The sequence below is a fragment of the Leucopleurus acutus genome, assembly GCF_964270905.1.
Source record: "Leucopleurus acutus genome assembly, chromosome: 8".
In the NCBI taxonomy this organism is placed as follows: Eukaryota; Metazoa; Chordata; class Mammalia; order Artiodactyla; family Delphinidae; genus Leucopleurus; species Leucopleurus acutus.
In genome coordinates, this window is record NC_139151.1 from 30966941 (window position 1) to 30983186 (window position 16246).

Here is a 16246-nt window from a genome sequence, read left to right on the forward strand (position 1 = left end):
CAGGAAGAGTTTCCTGGAGATTAATCATTCTTTTGACTTGCAAAATTGGAAAGGTTGAGAGAAATTAGTAAAGTAGGTTGTATCATCCTATTTTGGATTTGGAATTTTTGGAAATGGGCCTGCTGCCATTCATAGGAAAACAATCATGAGTCAAGCTGTGTGTGGGTGATCTAAACAAACATTGTCACCCTATAAAAGTCGGACTCCAGACCGTTAATCTAGAAGAAGATACACGGAGAGCAAGGCATTAAGACAACAGAGAGCTGTGAAAAGTCAATGGAAATGAGGAATCTTCCAGTTCTGCTGTTGCTATCTGTGGCAGTTTGCTCAGCCTATCCATTGGACAGAGCTGCAAAGGACGAGGATGACAGCATGAACCTTGTTCAGGTAATTAAGGGAGCCAGCCCTCATGCTCCCTGACAGGGCAAAGTGGAAACCCTCTCTGCTTTCTATTTATAAAACTCACAGAATTGTTTGAACTTAATGTATAGGAAGTTCAAAGGCAGAGAGTTATAGAGTGTTGTACGTGGTGAGGGTCTCAGTATCATCTATTTGGACTCTTTTTATGCCAGAGAAACAAAAGCCAGAGATATTAGGTAATTTCCTAAGATCAAAGCCACCTTACTAGCAGCACTGCTTAAGACACATGATTAACAAGTGGAGAGTATATGAAATCTATCTTGCTTTGGGACTTCTGTAGGTATTTTAATCCAATATAAAGTTAGATGGATATTTTTATTGCTGGTGTCATGTTTAGACATAGAGATTTGTCTAAGTTTTTTTTCTTAAGCCAGGTCCTTGTGAGAAGCATAAAGTGGAAAATTGAATAAATGTAGCTGAAATATACAATTACGCACAAGGAAGTTTGTTTTGTTTTTCTCCATTAAGTTCCCTGGATAATTATCTTGGTTTTCCAGTTCATTGCAATTTTCATTGCTTTGGTAGTAAAATAAGCTGCAGAGATATTCTGTTACAAAGATAAAACGAAAGTGAGGAGGAGTCTGCAATTGAAGAATTAAACAAATATGACACTTACTTTGATTTCAATAAACTAGAGGAATATTTCATAGATTAAGTGAGCAACTGTACAAGTTTACCATAAACCACTAAAAATCATAAGAATGACCTAAAAACTATACTTATGTTTCTGCTAGCAATACCTCGAAAACTACTACAACCTTGAAAAGGATGTGAAACAGTTTGTTAGAAGAAAGGACAGTGGTCCTGTTGTTAAAAAAATACAAGAAATGCAGAGGTTCCTGGGGTTGGAGGTGACGGGGAAGCTGGACTCTGACACTCTGGAGGTGATACGCAAGCCCAGATGTGGGATTCCTGACGTTGGTCACTTCAGCACCTTTCCTGGCATGCCCAAGTGGAGGAAAACTCACCTCACTTACAGGTAATGGGTCCAAAGAGATTTTGACATAATACTGAGATTTATAAATCACTATCACAGGAGAAATAGTATCTTCAATTTTTTTTCATACAGGATTGTGAATTATACACTGGATTTGCCAAGAGATGCTGTTGATTCTGCCATTGAGAAAGCTCTGACAGTCTGGGAGAAGGTGACTCCATTAACATTCTCCAGGATCAATGAAGGAGAGGCAGACATAATGATCATTTTTGCAGTTCGAGGTAAAAAACAGAAACAAGAAAAAAAAAACCCCATGCAAAATTTTATCTGTTGTTGTTTCATTAGAAAAGATCCCAGAGAGATCCTAATTACTAATCTTGCCAATAATTTTTTTTTTTCTCTCTTAGAACATGGAGACTTTAGCCCTTTTGATGGACCTGGAAATGTTTTGGCTCACGCCTATGCACCTGGGTCAGGGATTGATGGAGATGTTCACTTTGATGATGATGAAAAATGGACAAAGGATACATCAGGTTAGTTATACATCTCTCAGAATGATTTCAGTGTGGATTTTTGTTTTAACTTGGAGAACTCTTAATAGCTAAGAATACTGAAGAAATGGGGTGTTATGGATTTCCCAATGGGTCAAGAATCAGCAGAATCAGGCTGGAGATGGGAGTAATTGGATACGGCTGGTACTTTGTCCCAGAGATTGATTTCAAGAATGAGCCTTGAAAAACACTTGGCTTTCCATTAAGTGTACTCAGTCAATTGATCAATTAACCAAAACAAAAAAAAGAGGGGGTGAAGCACTGTGTGCTTCTAGGAAGTAAACAAATATAATACACAGCTGATCTGTGTAATGTACATGTATTTAAGGAATGAGTAACTACTACTTATGATTTCTTAAATAGGGATCAATTTATTCCTCGTTGCTGCCCATGAACTTGGCCATTCCCTGGGTCTCCAACACTCGACCAACAGGGAAGCTTTGATGTATCCAGTCTACAACACATTCACAGACCTGGCTCGGTTCCACCTTTCTCAAGATGATGTGAATGGCATTCAGTCCCTGTATGGTGAGTGATGCTGGAAAAATTAGGTATTGTAACTTTGCAATGATGGTCTTCAGGAAAGCTTCAAAATGCTGCATAAAGCATTTGTAATTTAACTCAAAGCACTTTGAGAATGTTTGGAAAGGATATAAATTGACAGAAGACTCACATTTCTTCTAATGTTTGCATCCTCATATCTGTTCCCTTTAGGACCTCCCACAGCTTCTCGAGATGACCCTGTGGTGCCCACAGAATCTGTGCCTCCAGAACCTGGCACACCAGCCACATGTGATCCTGCTTTGTCCTTTGATGCAGTCAGCACTCTGAGGGGAGAAACTCTGTTCTTTAAAGACAGGTCAGACCAGAAAACTATATTTTCCTATCTATTCTTTTTATGTATCTATACAATGCTTAGAGAGGAAAACAAACAGAAACTTGATAAGGATTTTTAAATATTTAAAACAAAAAATTTTGCTCTGAACTTGGAATCTTTCTGATGCTTCACTTTCCATATTTTCCTAAAATTGTCAAGTTCATTTTCAAAGACTTAAGATGATTTGATTTTAACCCTGTAATTGTCATTCCCAAATGTTATAAGTTACAGTTGCTTTTCAAAAGTCACAATTAGAACTTTAGAATCAGAATTTTATCTTTACTTCCTTTAAAAATGATACCAGGATACCATTACATTTAATCAATTAATTTACTCACTGCTGGATAAATATGCACATGATAAAACTGCACAAGTGGAAAGAAAGTTAAAAGAAAGTCATCACCACATCATTGACTCTTAGTTCCTCACTTCTCCCTATCTTCATCCATAGTGATGAACTCTTAAATATCCTTCCAGAATTGTTCTGTGTATATATAAAAATATACTTACATGCATGTATACATACACACACATCTGCCTATCTTTTTGAAAATATAAACGATGGTATAATATATATACTGTTTTGCATGAATTGTAGGTATTTAAAGGTTACAGTCAGCTGATTAATTTGCATTGTAAGATAACTTTCCTTTCACAGAAGACATTACTCTGGAATCCTATGGCAACAGGTCCAGTGCAATCTTCTGGAAAAAAAGGAAAGATTTTTCCCCAGTGACAACATGCCTGATTTCTGTCTGTCATTGAGCCTACAGGATGTGGGAATGGGGGAAGATGGGTGAGACAGGACAATGAAGAAAATATGCTGAAAGGTGAAAGACTTCTTTCAATTTTCATTTCTTTTTACATGTTTTTCAGACATTTTTGGCGCAAATCCTTCAGGACATTTGAACCTGAATTTCATTTGATCTCTTCGTTTTGGCCATCTCTTCCTTCAGGCATAGATGCTGCATATGAAGTTATTAGCAAAGACAGCGTTTTCATTTTTAAAGGTAATTGTTATATAATAATTTCTTTAACTTGCTGAAATAAAGCCTCTCACTGGAAAATTGATTAAGACTTTAACTGGGAAATTGCCCAGAGTTGTAAATTCCCTCATTTGGTCTGTGTTCATTCATTCAAGCTGCAAATTTTTGTTTAATGTCTATTTTGAGCTGGTGACTAAATCTAAAATTCTGGCTTCCTTTTTTTTTTCTTTTTTGGCGGTACACGGGCCTCTCACTGTTGCGGCCTCTCCCTTTGCGGAACACAGGCTCCGGACGCGCAGGCTCAGTGGCCATGGCTCACAGGCCTTGCCGCTCCGCGGCATGTGGGATCTTCCCAGACCGGGGCACGAACCCGTGTCCCCTGTATTGGCAGGCGGACTCTCAACCACTGCGCCACCAGGGTAGCCCCCTGGCTTCCTTTATACTATGAAAATCAAAGGTGCTAAGAAGTATTTCTAAAACCAAAGATATCTGTTACAGATTCAATGTGATTGTGATTTTTTTTAAAAAAAAAAAACACAGGAAATCAGTTCTGGGCCATCAGAGGAAACGAGGTGTCAGCAGGTTACCCAAGAGACATCCATACCCTGGGTTTTCCTTCAACAATAAGGAAAATAGATGCAGCCTTTTCTGATGAGGAAAGGAAGAAAACATACTTCTTTGTAGAGGACAAATACTGGAGGTAAAATTTGATTGGAATGACTTTGTATGATCCTAATTAGGGAAATTATTTTCTTTCTCTAAGGAAATCCCCCGCCTTACTCTTAGACCTGAGTCCCTCACAGTAGGAGTGGTGGGGCTTTAGACAACTGTGGGGAAGTGCTTACTTTCAAATATAGCAGTGCCTGATAACAGGCATTTCTTAAGCTCTCCTGTTTTGAGTCCCATGTACAATAAGCTGGAGCTTCCCTTTGTGCTGTAGCCCCATCCGCCTGGAGTGTGCTCCTTTCTCCTCCACCTACACAAACCCTGCCCATCCTCCAAGTCCTGGCTTAAGTCCCACTACTTCCATGAAGCTTTCCCTGCTGCATTCCAAACCCAACTGGGCTTTTCTTTTTTGAAAGAAGCCCTGCAAATTCAGGCCACGGGGAAATCATTCCTTTCCCTTTGTCTTATAGTCCACTCATTGTTAGTGTTTGTCTTGATTTCCCAACTGTACTATGTGATTCTCAAGGGCTTCCCTTAGCCTAACCCATTCATTACCTCTGCCTAAGAGGATGACAGGCAATAACAGTCTAACTGTATAGGGCTCTCAGAGGGGCTAATTCTTGAGCTATCTGCCCAGACTCTGAGATCTGGGTGGACCAACCAAGGTCCAGCCAACAATCAAAGATGCACTTACTGTGCTTTGCTTCTTGTTCCAATCCCTTTTCATAGGAGACTGCCATAGGAAATCCAGATGTGCAGGGTAGGGACAACATATATGTACAAAGTATGATAGAGAACTTCAAATTTGTATTTTAGATGAATGATTGAATTCACTTTATGTTCATATCTTTGTGATAGAAGGATGATTAAGATTCTTTCTGTCCAGACCTAAGAAATATGGTAACAAACAGCATCTGCTAGATCAGGATGTTACCTCTGTTTCTGGTAGAGATTTTAAAAGCTAAGTTTGCAGTACCATTAAAGTCACACATTTCTGTAGCACTAAACATGTCTGACATTTATTTGCAGTACTTGGAAAGTTTGTTAGAATTCCACATTAAACCTAATATGATTTACGAATTTTGGTAACATGACCTCCATGCAATGCTGAGCTTTGTTTCTTTTACTCGGTGCAGATTTGATGAGAAGAGACAATCCATGGAGCCAGGCTTTCCCAAGCAAATAGTGGAAGACTTCCCAGGGGTTTACCTAGAGGTGGATGCTGTTTTTGAAGCATTTGGTAAGAGGACACTTATTTTGTTGGCAGTGGGGCACTTGAAACAGTCTATAGTATCAAAGGGAAGAGGAAAATTGAAATAATATTTCATAACAGTTTTCTTTAACCAGCATCCTCCTCTCAACCCTAAATTTCAACTTATGAATTTCATATCAATTATATGACTACCTCATATAATAAGCTATATAAAAATTACCTCAAGTGGTATGGCCAAGTTTACCACTGACCAGCTGGCTTTCTCTATCCCGCTGCTGCTACTAATTCCCAGGGAGATTTTCTCTGTCTTTCCTGAGTAGTCAGTCAGTTGCCAATATTTAAATTTCCATGAGCCCAAAGTCTAAAAAAAGATTTTTTTCCTCCTCAGGGATAGATGGGTGGAGGGATAGATGATCTTTATTGAAAGGTAATCTAAGCACCATGATGGCAGAGCCATAAAGGATCATCAGGCTCTGAAAGAGTCCCTGTGCCTCTCTGAGGCCAGAAATGCCCCTCAGGCTGCCTCATGAGGAAAAGGGAGGAGGAGTATTGGGAAAGAAAAGCTTAAAGATACCACAGTTTCCAAAGATTCAGAGAATTTTATCTGACTGCAAGCAGAATAACCTAATAACTCAGAGCATGATTTTGCTGTCAGACAGAGCTGAAGTTGAGTGCCATCTCCATTCTTTCCTTGTTGAATGACCTTGGACAAGCATCTAAATTTGTCTGAACCTCAACTTCCTCATCTGTAAAATGGAGTTAGATATACATGCCTCTTAGGATTGTTGCAGAAATAAATGAAAAAACATCATGTAAAATGTTTAACATAGTCCCTGCCAAGTAGTATAATTTTATAAACACTTTCTGCTTTTAGGTATCTATTATTATGAGTTTTGTACTTTGCCAAATTTATTTATTGGAAAAAATATCTCACTATTTCCCCCGTCTGTATTTGCAGGGTTTTACTATTTCTTCAATGGATCTTTGCAGTTGGAGTTTGACCCAAATGCAAAGAAAGTGACACATGTTTTGAAGAGTAACAGCTGGTTGAATTGTTAGGAGAGATGCTTAGAAGGCATAACATGGGAATTCTAAATGAAGCTGATAACTCTTCACCTAAGTCTCTGTGAATTGAAATGGTTCATTTTCTCCTGTGTGTGCAGTGACTGAGGATGAGAGTGTGAGCTGGTGTGTCTTGCCCATTAGCTTCACAAATTACAGGGCATTCAAATGGGCTGTGTGTTTGCACTTTGCTCACATGGGGTAGCCTCCCAGGGGGAAGGAAGAAGCACTTGTGCAACAGACAAGTGACTTTATATAGAATATTTTCTTATTATTTAATAAAGAGGAGTTGTCAGTTATTTTATTTTATTGTTCTGTTTGTTTCAAGGACTAGTTGTCCTCACAATCTTGGGCGCATTGTGGACTGAGCAGGAAACAGTAGAGGTGGCAGGATTAGGATCTCCACAGCTGGAGCCTCACAATGGGCTCATCCAGAAATGGAAACAATCTGCCACTTGCCCTCCCCAGGTACCCTACAAAAGAGATGCTATTTCCACCAACCAGGCATCATATGTGTTCCTGACATACCTAAGGAGAAAGATCTAGGGAAGTTGTCACCTTATAGGGCAGTCTCTGAAAAAAGTTGTGAAGCAGAATCCTATAATTATAGCAAATCACCTAGTTCACACACTTCATTATTCAGGTGGGGAAATAAACCTGTTGTTCATCTCTTGCTTTTACTTATATATTCTATAAATGGAGTCCCTTTCTCTGCCCTAGCAAACAAATGTGCTCATATTCCCCCTATTCACACATGAAAATATCCTCCTGTACTCATTTTGTATCTGTCCATGCCCACAAGCCCATGGACAACTGCATATCCTAAAATTGGTTTGTCACTCCTAAGTAATAAATGTAACATGGTATCTGCTACACAGTAAGAGCTCATTCATGCTGTAAATTATTAATTCATTTGAGAATAATCTTTTAATCATATTCCATGTGTCAAGCATTGTGCTAGGTTGTGGGCATAGGAGCCTGAGAAAATGGACACAGTCCCTGCCTCACTGAAGTTATAATCCAGCAAGAAAGAATATAAGCAAATAGTGACAAACATGAACATGTAAGTGTAATTTTAGTAAGAGTTATAAAGGAAAAAAATTAGGCTTATTTGATAGAATAATAGGAGGATCTACTTTGATCTAGGTGGTTTTAGAAGAAGTTTTGGGGGAATGGCATTGGAGAAGGTTTTGAAGGAAGACGTGAAAACTAGGTGAGAAGATGATGGTTTGGACTAAAGTGGTCACAGTGGAGAGTCAGAGACAGGAATACATTTTATATATATATATATATATATACACATATATATATATATATATATATATATAAAATGATTGACAACAGAACTCTATGATGGCTTAGATATGGAGTTTAAGAGAGGAAAAGTTGCCAGAATAATTCCCAGATAGCTTCCTTGAGCATAAGTGTTGATGGGGGAAGACCTGAAGAGAAGCAGGTTTGTGAGGAAAGGGCAAGAGTTAGGATGAATTGCTCAGTTTTGCCAATTTTTGAAATGTCTGAGAGATTTCCAAGTAAAACCATGAGGTAAGTTAGTCTAGAACTCAAAAGAGAAGATATAGTAATTATGTTTGGTGATGGATGTTAATTAAACTTATTGTGATAATTATTTTGCAATGTATACATATAGCAAATCATTATGCTGTACACCCAAAAATAATACAATGCTATATGTCAATTATATCTCAATATTTTTAAAAGAGAGAGAAGATATAAACATATGGGATTTTTCGGCATTTAGATTGTTCTTAAAACCATGAGTATAAGACACACCATATGAGAGATTTTAAGATGGAATCTAATAAATAACAATATTTTGCAGGGGATTGAACATTTCTTTATTTTAAAAATTAACTAAATTATTTGGTTTATTTTTTTTTGATAGGTACTATGTAGCCACAGCACAAATTCAAAAAGTAAAAAACATTTTGTATAAAAAGTTAATTTTCCTCACACCCATTTCATCACTATTTAATTCCTTTCCTCAGAGCAGCCAAGTAGATTTCTAGGAATCCTTTCAGAGCTATTTTATACATATACAAACAGTAATATTATATTATCTTTTTAAGTTAAAATGGTAGCATGTAAATTTACACTGCTCTGCTCTTTGCTATTTTCACTTACTATAGTTTGGCAACAATTCCACATTAGTACATGTGGAATTTGCTTCACTCTTTCACTGGCTCCATTCTATGAAATAAATATATAATTTATTTATTCAGTCTTCTATTGGTCACTAAATTAGTGATTAAATAAATGTATACATCAAAGAAATAAAATTTAAAAATTAAAATAATAAATTAAATATATTTAAAATAAAAATATATTAAAATAATTTAATAATATTTAAAACACATACTTGAAAAATATATACTTGAAAAATATATAATATACTTGAAATAAAAATAATGAAAAGTAAGTCAAAAAAAATTGTATCAGTATTATTTTCAGTATTCAGTAGGTTACTTAAAATATTTTATTGTTATTCCCAATGATACAATGAATATCCTTAAACACACTTGCATATCTGTCGAAGCTTGAATTTCTAAGTCTGAGCAGAGATGGAGGAGCAGGGAAACTCGTTTGGATTCTCCAGTGTGTGGGCCATTGGATGCTATTTACAACAGCAGTATTGGTGGAGTGGTGGAGTTGAATTCTGATTGAAGTGAATTGAAATGTTGATGCCAGGATACTTTTGGCTACAGGTAGCAAAAAGTTCCAACTGGCTTAAAAATAAAAGAGTTTATCAAAAAGACAAAAGATAAGTGTTGGTGAGGATGTGGATAAAAGGGAATCCTGGTGCACTGTTGGTAGGAGTGTAAATTGGTGCAGCCACTATGGAGAACAGTACAGCAATTCCTCAAAAAGTTAAAAATAGAACTACCATATGATCCAACAATACAACTTCTGGGTGTATACCCAGAGGAATGAAATCAGATTCTTGAAGAGATAGCTGCATTCCCATCTTCACTACAACATTACAATAACCAGGACATGGAAACAACGTAAGTGTCTGTTGATGGATGAATGGATAAAGAAATGGGGCATGTATATAAATGGATCATTATTAGCCCTAGTGAAAAAAAAAAAAAAAAAAAAGGAAAATCCTACTATTTGCAACAACATGGATGAAACTTGAGGCCATTATGCTAAGTGCAATAAGCCAGACACAGAAAGGTTAAAACTGCATAATTTCACTGATACATGAAATTAAAAAAAAAAGACAAATTCATAGAATCAAAGAGTGGAATGGTGATAGGGGCTAGGTGGGTAGAGGAAATAGGGAGTTTTTGGTCAAAGCTTACAAATTTTCAGTTGTGTAGGGAAGTAAGTTCTGGAGATCTCACGTAAAGGACGGTGACCAGAGTTAGTAATACTGTACTGTATACCTGAAATATGCTGAGAGTAGATCTTGTGTTCTCAACACCTAAAAAAAAATTATATGAGGTGATGGATGTGTTAATTAGTTTGATTATGGTAATCATTTCATAATGTATAGGTATAGCAAAACACCATGTTGTACACCTTAAATATGCATAATTTTTATTTGTCAATTATATCTCCATAAAGCTGGAAAGAGTTTTGTTTTTTTTGTTTTTTTGGTACGCGGGCCTCTCACTGTTGTGGCTTCTCCCATTGCGGAGCGCAGGCTCCGGACGCACAGGCTCAGCAGCCATGGCTCACGGGCCCAGCTGCCCCATGGCATGTGGGATCTTCCCGGACCGGGGCACGAACCCGTGTCCCCTGCATCGGCAGGCGGACTCTCAACCACTGCGCCACGAGGGAAGCCCTGGAAAGAGTTTTTTTTTTTTTTTTTGCGGTACTCGGGCCTCTCACTGTTGTGGCCTCTCCCGTTGCGGAGCACAGGCTCCGGACGCGCAGGCTCAGCGGCCATGGCTCACGGGCCCAGCCGCTCCGCGGCATGTGGGATCTTCCTGGACCGGGGCACGAACCCGCGTCCCCTGCATCGGCAGGCGGACTCTCAACCACTGCGCCACCAGGGAAGCCCGAGTTTTTTTTAAGTAATGAAAATAAAGGAGTTTATTGATTCACATACTTAAAAGTACAGCAGTCAGGAAGGTTTTAGTTTCAGTGTGATCATGGTTCTGGCTCCTCCAGTCTGCTCTTGTCTTGACTATGTCTTCTGTGTCAGTTTTACCCTCAGGCTGGCTTTCCTCCTGGCAGCATAAGACCTATGGTAGTTCCAGGCATCACACCTATAAAAAGCACCACCCCTAACCATCAACCCATACTTCTGAGCCTCCCCCTTGTTTGGATCATCTCAATCATGTGGTCAACACCTAGAACAATCACTGTGGCAACAAGGACAGGTAATTTTTACCCCAACTGTGTTGCTGTTACATAGTGGGGTGGAGGAAAACATACTGAGGCAGCAATCTCTATCCATCTACCACAGAGAGAATTTGGGAGGTAAGAAAGTGGAAATAATAGGTCAGATAACTCTTAGGAGAAGTTGGGCTGGGAAGGAAGCAAAGCATATTTTTTTTGTATTGCCAGACCTAATTCATAGTTCTTATGCATGTCTTCATTTCATTGGGAAAAGAAACTAACCAACTTTTTATTTACTGAATACCTGTTTTTTGGTTAGGCACTGCAGTAGAGGTGAAATCAAGCAGGACCTTGTGGGGCCCTCCTGGGTATAAAAGCCTTTCAGTGTCCCCTGTTTCTTATTTGTAGAAAAAGACTTTAGTCTCCTAGACCTTCTCTGGGTTCCAAAGAGCAGATTCAAGCAGTTACTAATCAGGGAAGTGAGGGAACCAGAAACAAGGGAAAAGCAAGACCACCATAAACTTTTCTGTGATTGTTACCTTAAACCAATGCCTTGATTTATGACCCCAAACTGTTGAGATGTCCTGTGGCTTCAACCAGCTGGCCTCAAGGGGACTTCAACATTGATGACCCAGAGGATCAATTGAGAACTGAAACTGAACCATCATGTGGGCCCTAAATAAATGATAAAATGTCTCAACTATTGCTTTTGCTCTCTCCTAGAGGAAAGTTAAAGGATCACCAGACCATGATTTATGAGCTTGTTTTGCAGGAACATAAAGAATAATCACGATCACCAGCAACAAACGAAGTCACAAGGCAGTGCCTAAAAGTTTGCAGCTGAGATCTTATCAGGAAGCTGGGATCACAAAGCCTTCCACCCCTCCCCTTTTGCCTTTAAAAATCTTACACCTTGGCTAGTCAACAAGATGGATTTGAGAGGAGTCTAGGTCTCCCATCTTCTGGATTGGTGCCTCATCGACTAATAAACTTTTCTCGGCTCCAAACTCGGATATTTCGGTTTGTTTGGCCTCATTGTTCGTGGGTACTCGAACCTGGGTTTGACAACAGGCACTTGATGGGCACTGTTCATTTCATCCTCATAATGACTATTGAGTTGGTGGTTTGCCTTGATAGTGCAGAAGTATAAGTTTAGAGTGATTCAGTAACCTTACCATGGTCATATAGTAAGTAGCATAGTCAGGATCTCATTTCATATCATGCTGGTTTCAAAGATCATGGTTGTATTTAGTCTAGGATAAGAGAATAAATCAGTCTGGTTGACCTTAATCTTATTTAGTTTTGACCCTGTTCTGAACTAGATATTCTGCTATATCATACTGTGTGACCACAAAGGAAAAGAGCTAATTCTTTCTCAATCCTGAAATTGAAAATCCCAAAGGGCCAGGGTTCTTCTTTTCACATCTGACATCTGGCTTTTCTAAATTCCCCTGTGCAGTGCAAAATTATAATGGACAGCGGGGAACCTCACACCTTCTACTACTCTCCTCTGTAAATTTCCCTAGGCAATCTTGTTCCCAAAAGACTCGAGTGCATTTGTGTGCCGACAAGCCATTCACTCGTGTTTCTTGACTCCAACCAGTGGCCAAGAACCAGAGACCATATTTGTGGTTCATGTAAGGACGAGTCCAGCCTTAACAGTGATGTGATGCTGAATCCCAGAATGATGTTCAAGAACTGGCTCAATTCCTTTTGCCTTGGAAATTTGGAGTATGTTTCTGCATTTATAGGAAGTGATCTGGGGACAGTAGGTTGGTGGGAGGGGAAAGGAAAGCAGAAGCTGGGAATTGGGCTGGAACTTGGCAATAAACCAACAGAAAGGTAGACTTTAACACAGACGAGAAAGTAAAAAATAAAGGAGTTACAGTTACACCAGAAATTACACCAGTCAGGGAACAGGCAGGTTACTATCTCAGAAGCATTTGAGAAGCTCATCACCAGAAACCAAGCAATGTGGAGACTTGCTGTGATTGCGTTGTGAAGAGAAATAATGGGAAAACCGTACTGAATCTACTCAAATCCTTCAGGAGTAACGTGTGAAAGTAACTTTCTGTAAAACTGAAAAAGTTGGCAGGGCTTAATTATAAGAAAGTGTTCAGCTTGCAGTGTAAATGTCCCTGTCATTGATTTACAGTCACTGGTGGTAATCAGTATGTTTAATTTTAGTGGCTGTAGTAGACTTGAAATAGCAATTATCTTCTCTTTGGTCAGGGAGCAAACTAGTCACTTCTAGAAGGAGGGTATTTATGGAGACTTTTATTTATGTAGTGTTATGCTTTGATAGTCATCTTACTGTTTTGCATATGTTTTTTCTGTTTTTAAAGTGTTTGAAAAGTGTATGATAATTTTATTTAAGGCATTCAGTTCTTTGCTTTATTATATTAATGAGTTACTTAAATGCTTAGAAATAACTTGCTTGTTTGATTTTAAGTCTACACAATAGATTTGGATTATTTGAAAGAATTAGTTATATTAAAATCATAGCTGTAATTTGAAGTGTTGAAAATATTATGAATACAAATTGTATTAAATGTTTAAGGATAATTCAATATTTTAACCAAATGAATCAATTAAATATTAATTTAAGAGCTATTGAAAGTGATTGTACTTATTTTTATATACTTTCACTAGATTAAAAAACAAGATTAGAAAGGTAAATTTAAAGTCTTAAGAAAACTTAAGATTTGTCTTTAATAAATTGAACATTAATTATAATAAGTAAAACTGTATTAATTATACTGCAAAAAAAGCTGCCCTCAGACATTAACGAGTTCAACCAAATGTCTGACATATATTACTAGTTCGATTTTAATGCAGAAACAAATACTTTACATACACCATCTCACTTAATTCTTATTTGTGAGGTAGAGATTATTAAACCAATTTTACAAATATAAGGATTGCTGCTCAGAGAGGGTAAGCCATATCCTCAAGGTCATGCAGATAATAAGTGGCCAAACCAGAGATCTAATTCATCTTGTCTGACACCAAGCTTATGTTTGATCCACTCTACTGCATCCCTACATGACATGAATTGGTCTATAAATGTGATGAAAGGCAAAAGGGTTACAGCAAAGAAAAGACTGACAGAGGTAATAAATCAAGGGTTGGAAAAGAGAGAGAGTAAAGGATTGGCTCTTTGTAGCTGGTTGAGTCAAAAAGCGTGGTTGGAGTGACCTAGGAATGGCTGTATGATACAGACATTTGAAAGTCAAAGGTTCATAAACTGAGTAGTTCCTATAAGTGCTGCTTTATATTATTTTTCCATTTAAATAAGGAATGCTAAGTCATGTAATAAAATATTTCATGTGCATCTAAGTGTATAGGAATATGGTTTTGTTATTAATAAATAAAGTAGCCATTTCATAATTCAAGAATATTTCATGATTTGTCAATTGGGATTAATCTATTTAAAAAATCACTACAAAATCTGATACCAGAGGAAAGGGCATGGGTGATTCATAAAAGAACATTGTGGAGGGCTTCTACACTCTTGGGGGACAACACGTGACCACAAATATATTTTAAAGCCACGAAAATATTTTACAGATCTGTTAAAGAACACCAAATCAATATCTCTGACACATTCTACACCTGAAAATGACAATTTAATCTTTAAATTTTTCTGTACATTAACTTGTTTTGAATTTCTTTTCCCATAAAATCTTAATGTGTTACCATTTGACTCTGTGGAAGGTGAAAGAGTCTCTTTCTCAATGCTCTTAGTCCATGTCAGTCTTGTGATTAATCAGATTCATATTACATCCTCATGAGCAAGTTAAAACTTGCAAGGAGAGTCACACCACAAGACTACAGTTGGCAGAAATCTAGGTCAAAATTCTGTAAAGAAAGGACAGAAGTGCTTCCTACCTTTTGGAGCTCACAATTTGGGATGATACCACCAATATGAAAATTAATATAAAGGACAAACAGTGTAGGAGACATTCATTTTTTTCTTTATTCATTCACTCTTTGGTCAATATTTACTAAGGACTCACTATATGCTAAGCACACTGCTAAAAGCTTGGGTAAATTTCAATAAATCAGTGAACAAAATGGACAAAGATGTTTGCCTTCTTAGAACTTACATTCACAAGAAAGACACAAGAAACTAGAATTATAGACTATAAAGACACTACATTGTATGTTAGAAGGAGATTCCTGCTATGGAAAAAAGAAAAAAAAAAGTAGTGTAAGGTAAGGGGATTTCAAGTGAAGAGGGCTGGGGGTGGTGATGGGTTGCAGTAAAAATACTAAAGTGAGCCTCACTAAGAACGTGATATCTGAACAAAGATGAAGGAGGCAAGAGAGCTGGCCAGGTGAATCGGGGGGAAGAGCACTCCAGACAGAGAGAACAGCTAGCGTGAAGAAATCTGAGGTGACCTGTGCTCAGCATATTCAAAGAACAGCAAGAGGACTACTTACAACAGTGAAGTAAGTAGGAAGAGGGTGAGAGTACTAGAAGATAAAGTCAGAGAGGTACAGGTTGATGTAGGAGCAAATCATGTGGGGTTATATGGGCCAATGTAAAACACTGGTTTGTACCTTGAGTGAAATGGAGGAGCCATTGGAGGAAATGGGTCAGAAGAGTCTCTGGATGCTCTCTTAGATTAGATTGTAGGGGAGCCTAGGTAGAAGCCCAGAGACCTGTTAGGAGACAATTGCAGTATTCCAGGCAAGAGAGGATGGTGGCTCCAGACAGTGTGGTAGTTGTGGAAGGAGAGAGAAGTTATTCTGAATTTATATGAAAATAAAACCAGCAGGATTTAATGATGCAAAAGTGTGAGGCTGTGAAGTGTGAAAAAAATAGCAGAATTTAGAATGATTTCAAGTCTTTCGGATGGAGCAAGTAGAAGGATGAAGTTGCTGAGTTTCCATGACTTGAGACGTGAGGACTGAGGGTGGAGCAGGCTTTGGTGGGGAGATCAGAACTTCAGTTTTGGGCTTGTTGTGTATTGAGGTGTCTATCTTACATCCATATAGTGATGCTGGATATATAAGTCTGGAGTTTAAGGAAAAGATCTGGATTGGAAATGTAAATTTGAGAGTCATCAGCACGTAGATGGTTTCAAAGTCTTGAAACTGGATGAGCTTAACAACAGAGTAAGAATATAGAAGAGAAGTGGCCCAAAAACCAAACCCTGGGGTACAAAGATATTGAGTTAAAGAACACATACACAATAAATATATATTCGATCACTCTTC

General features: G+C 38.0%; 1 protein-coding gene across 1 annotated transcript; it reads left to right on the forward strand.

The window, feature by feature from the left end:
- Positions 1 to 276: 276 nt before the first annotated feature.
- Positions 277 to 6709, forward strand: LOC309965871 (stromelysin-1-like; the record flags this gene model as incomplete). The annotated part of the gene is made up of 10 exons (XM_082845690.1): positions 277 to 387; positions 1155 to 1399; positions 1490 to 1638; positions 1765 to 1890; positions 2272 to 2436; positions 2623 to 2767; positions 3662 to 3795; positions 4312 to 4471; positions 5574 to 5677; positions 6609 to 6709. The coding sequence occupies 10 exons, from the start codon at positions 277 to 279 to the stop codon at positions 6707 to 6709; spliced, it is 1440 nt and encodes a 479-aa protein (XP_082701816.1).
- Between the last annotated feature and the right edge of the window lie 9537 nt (positions 6710 to 16246).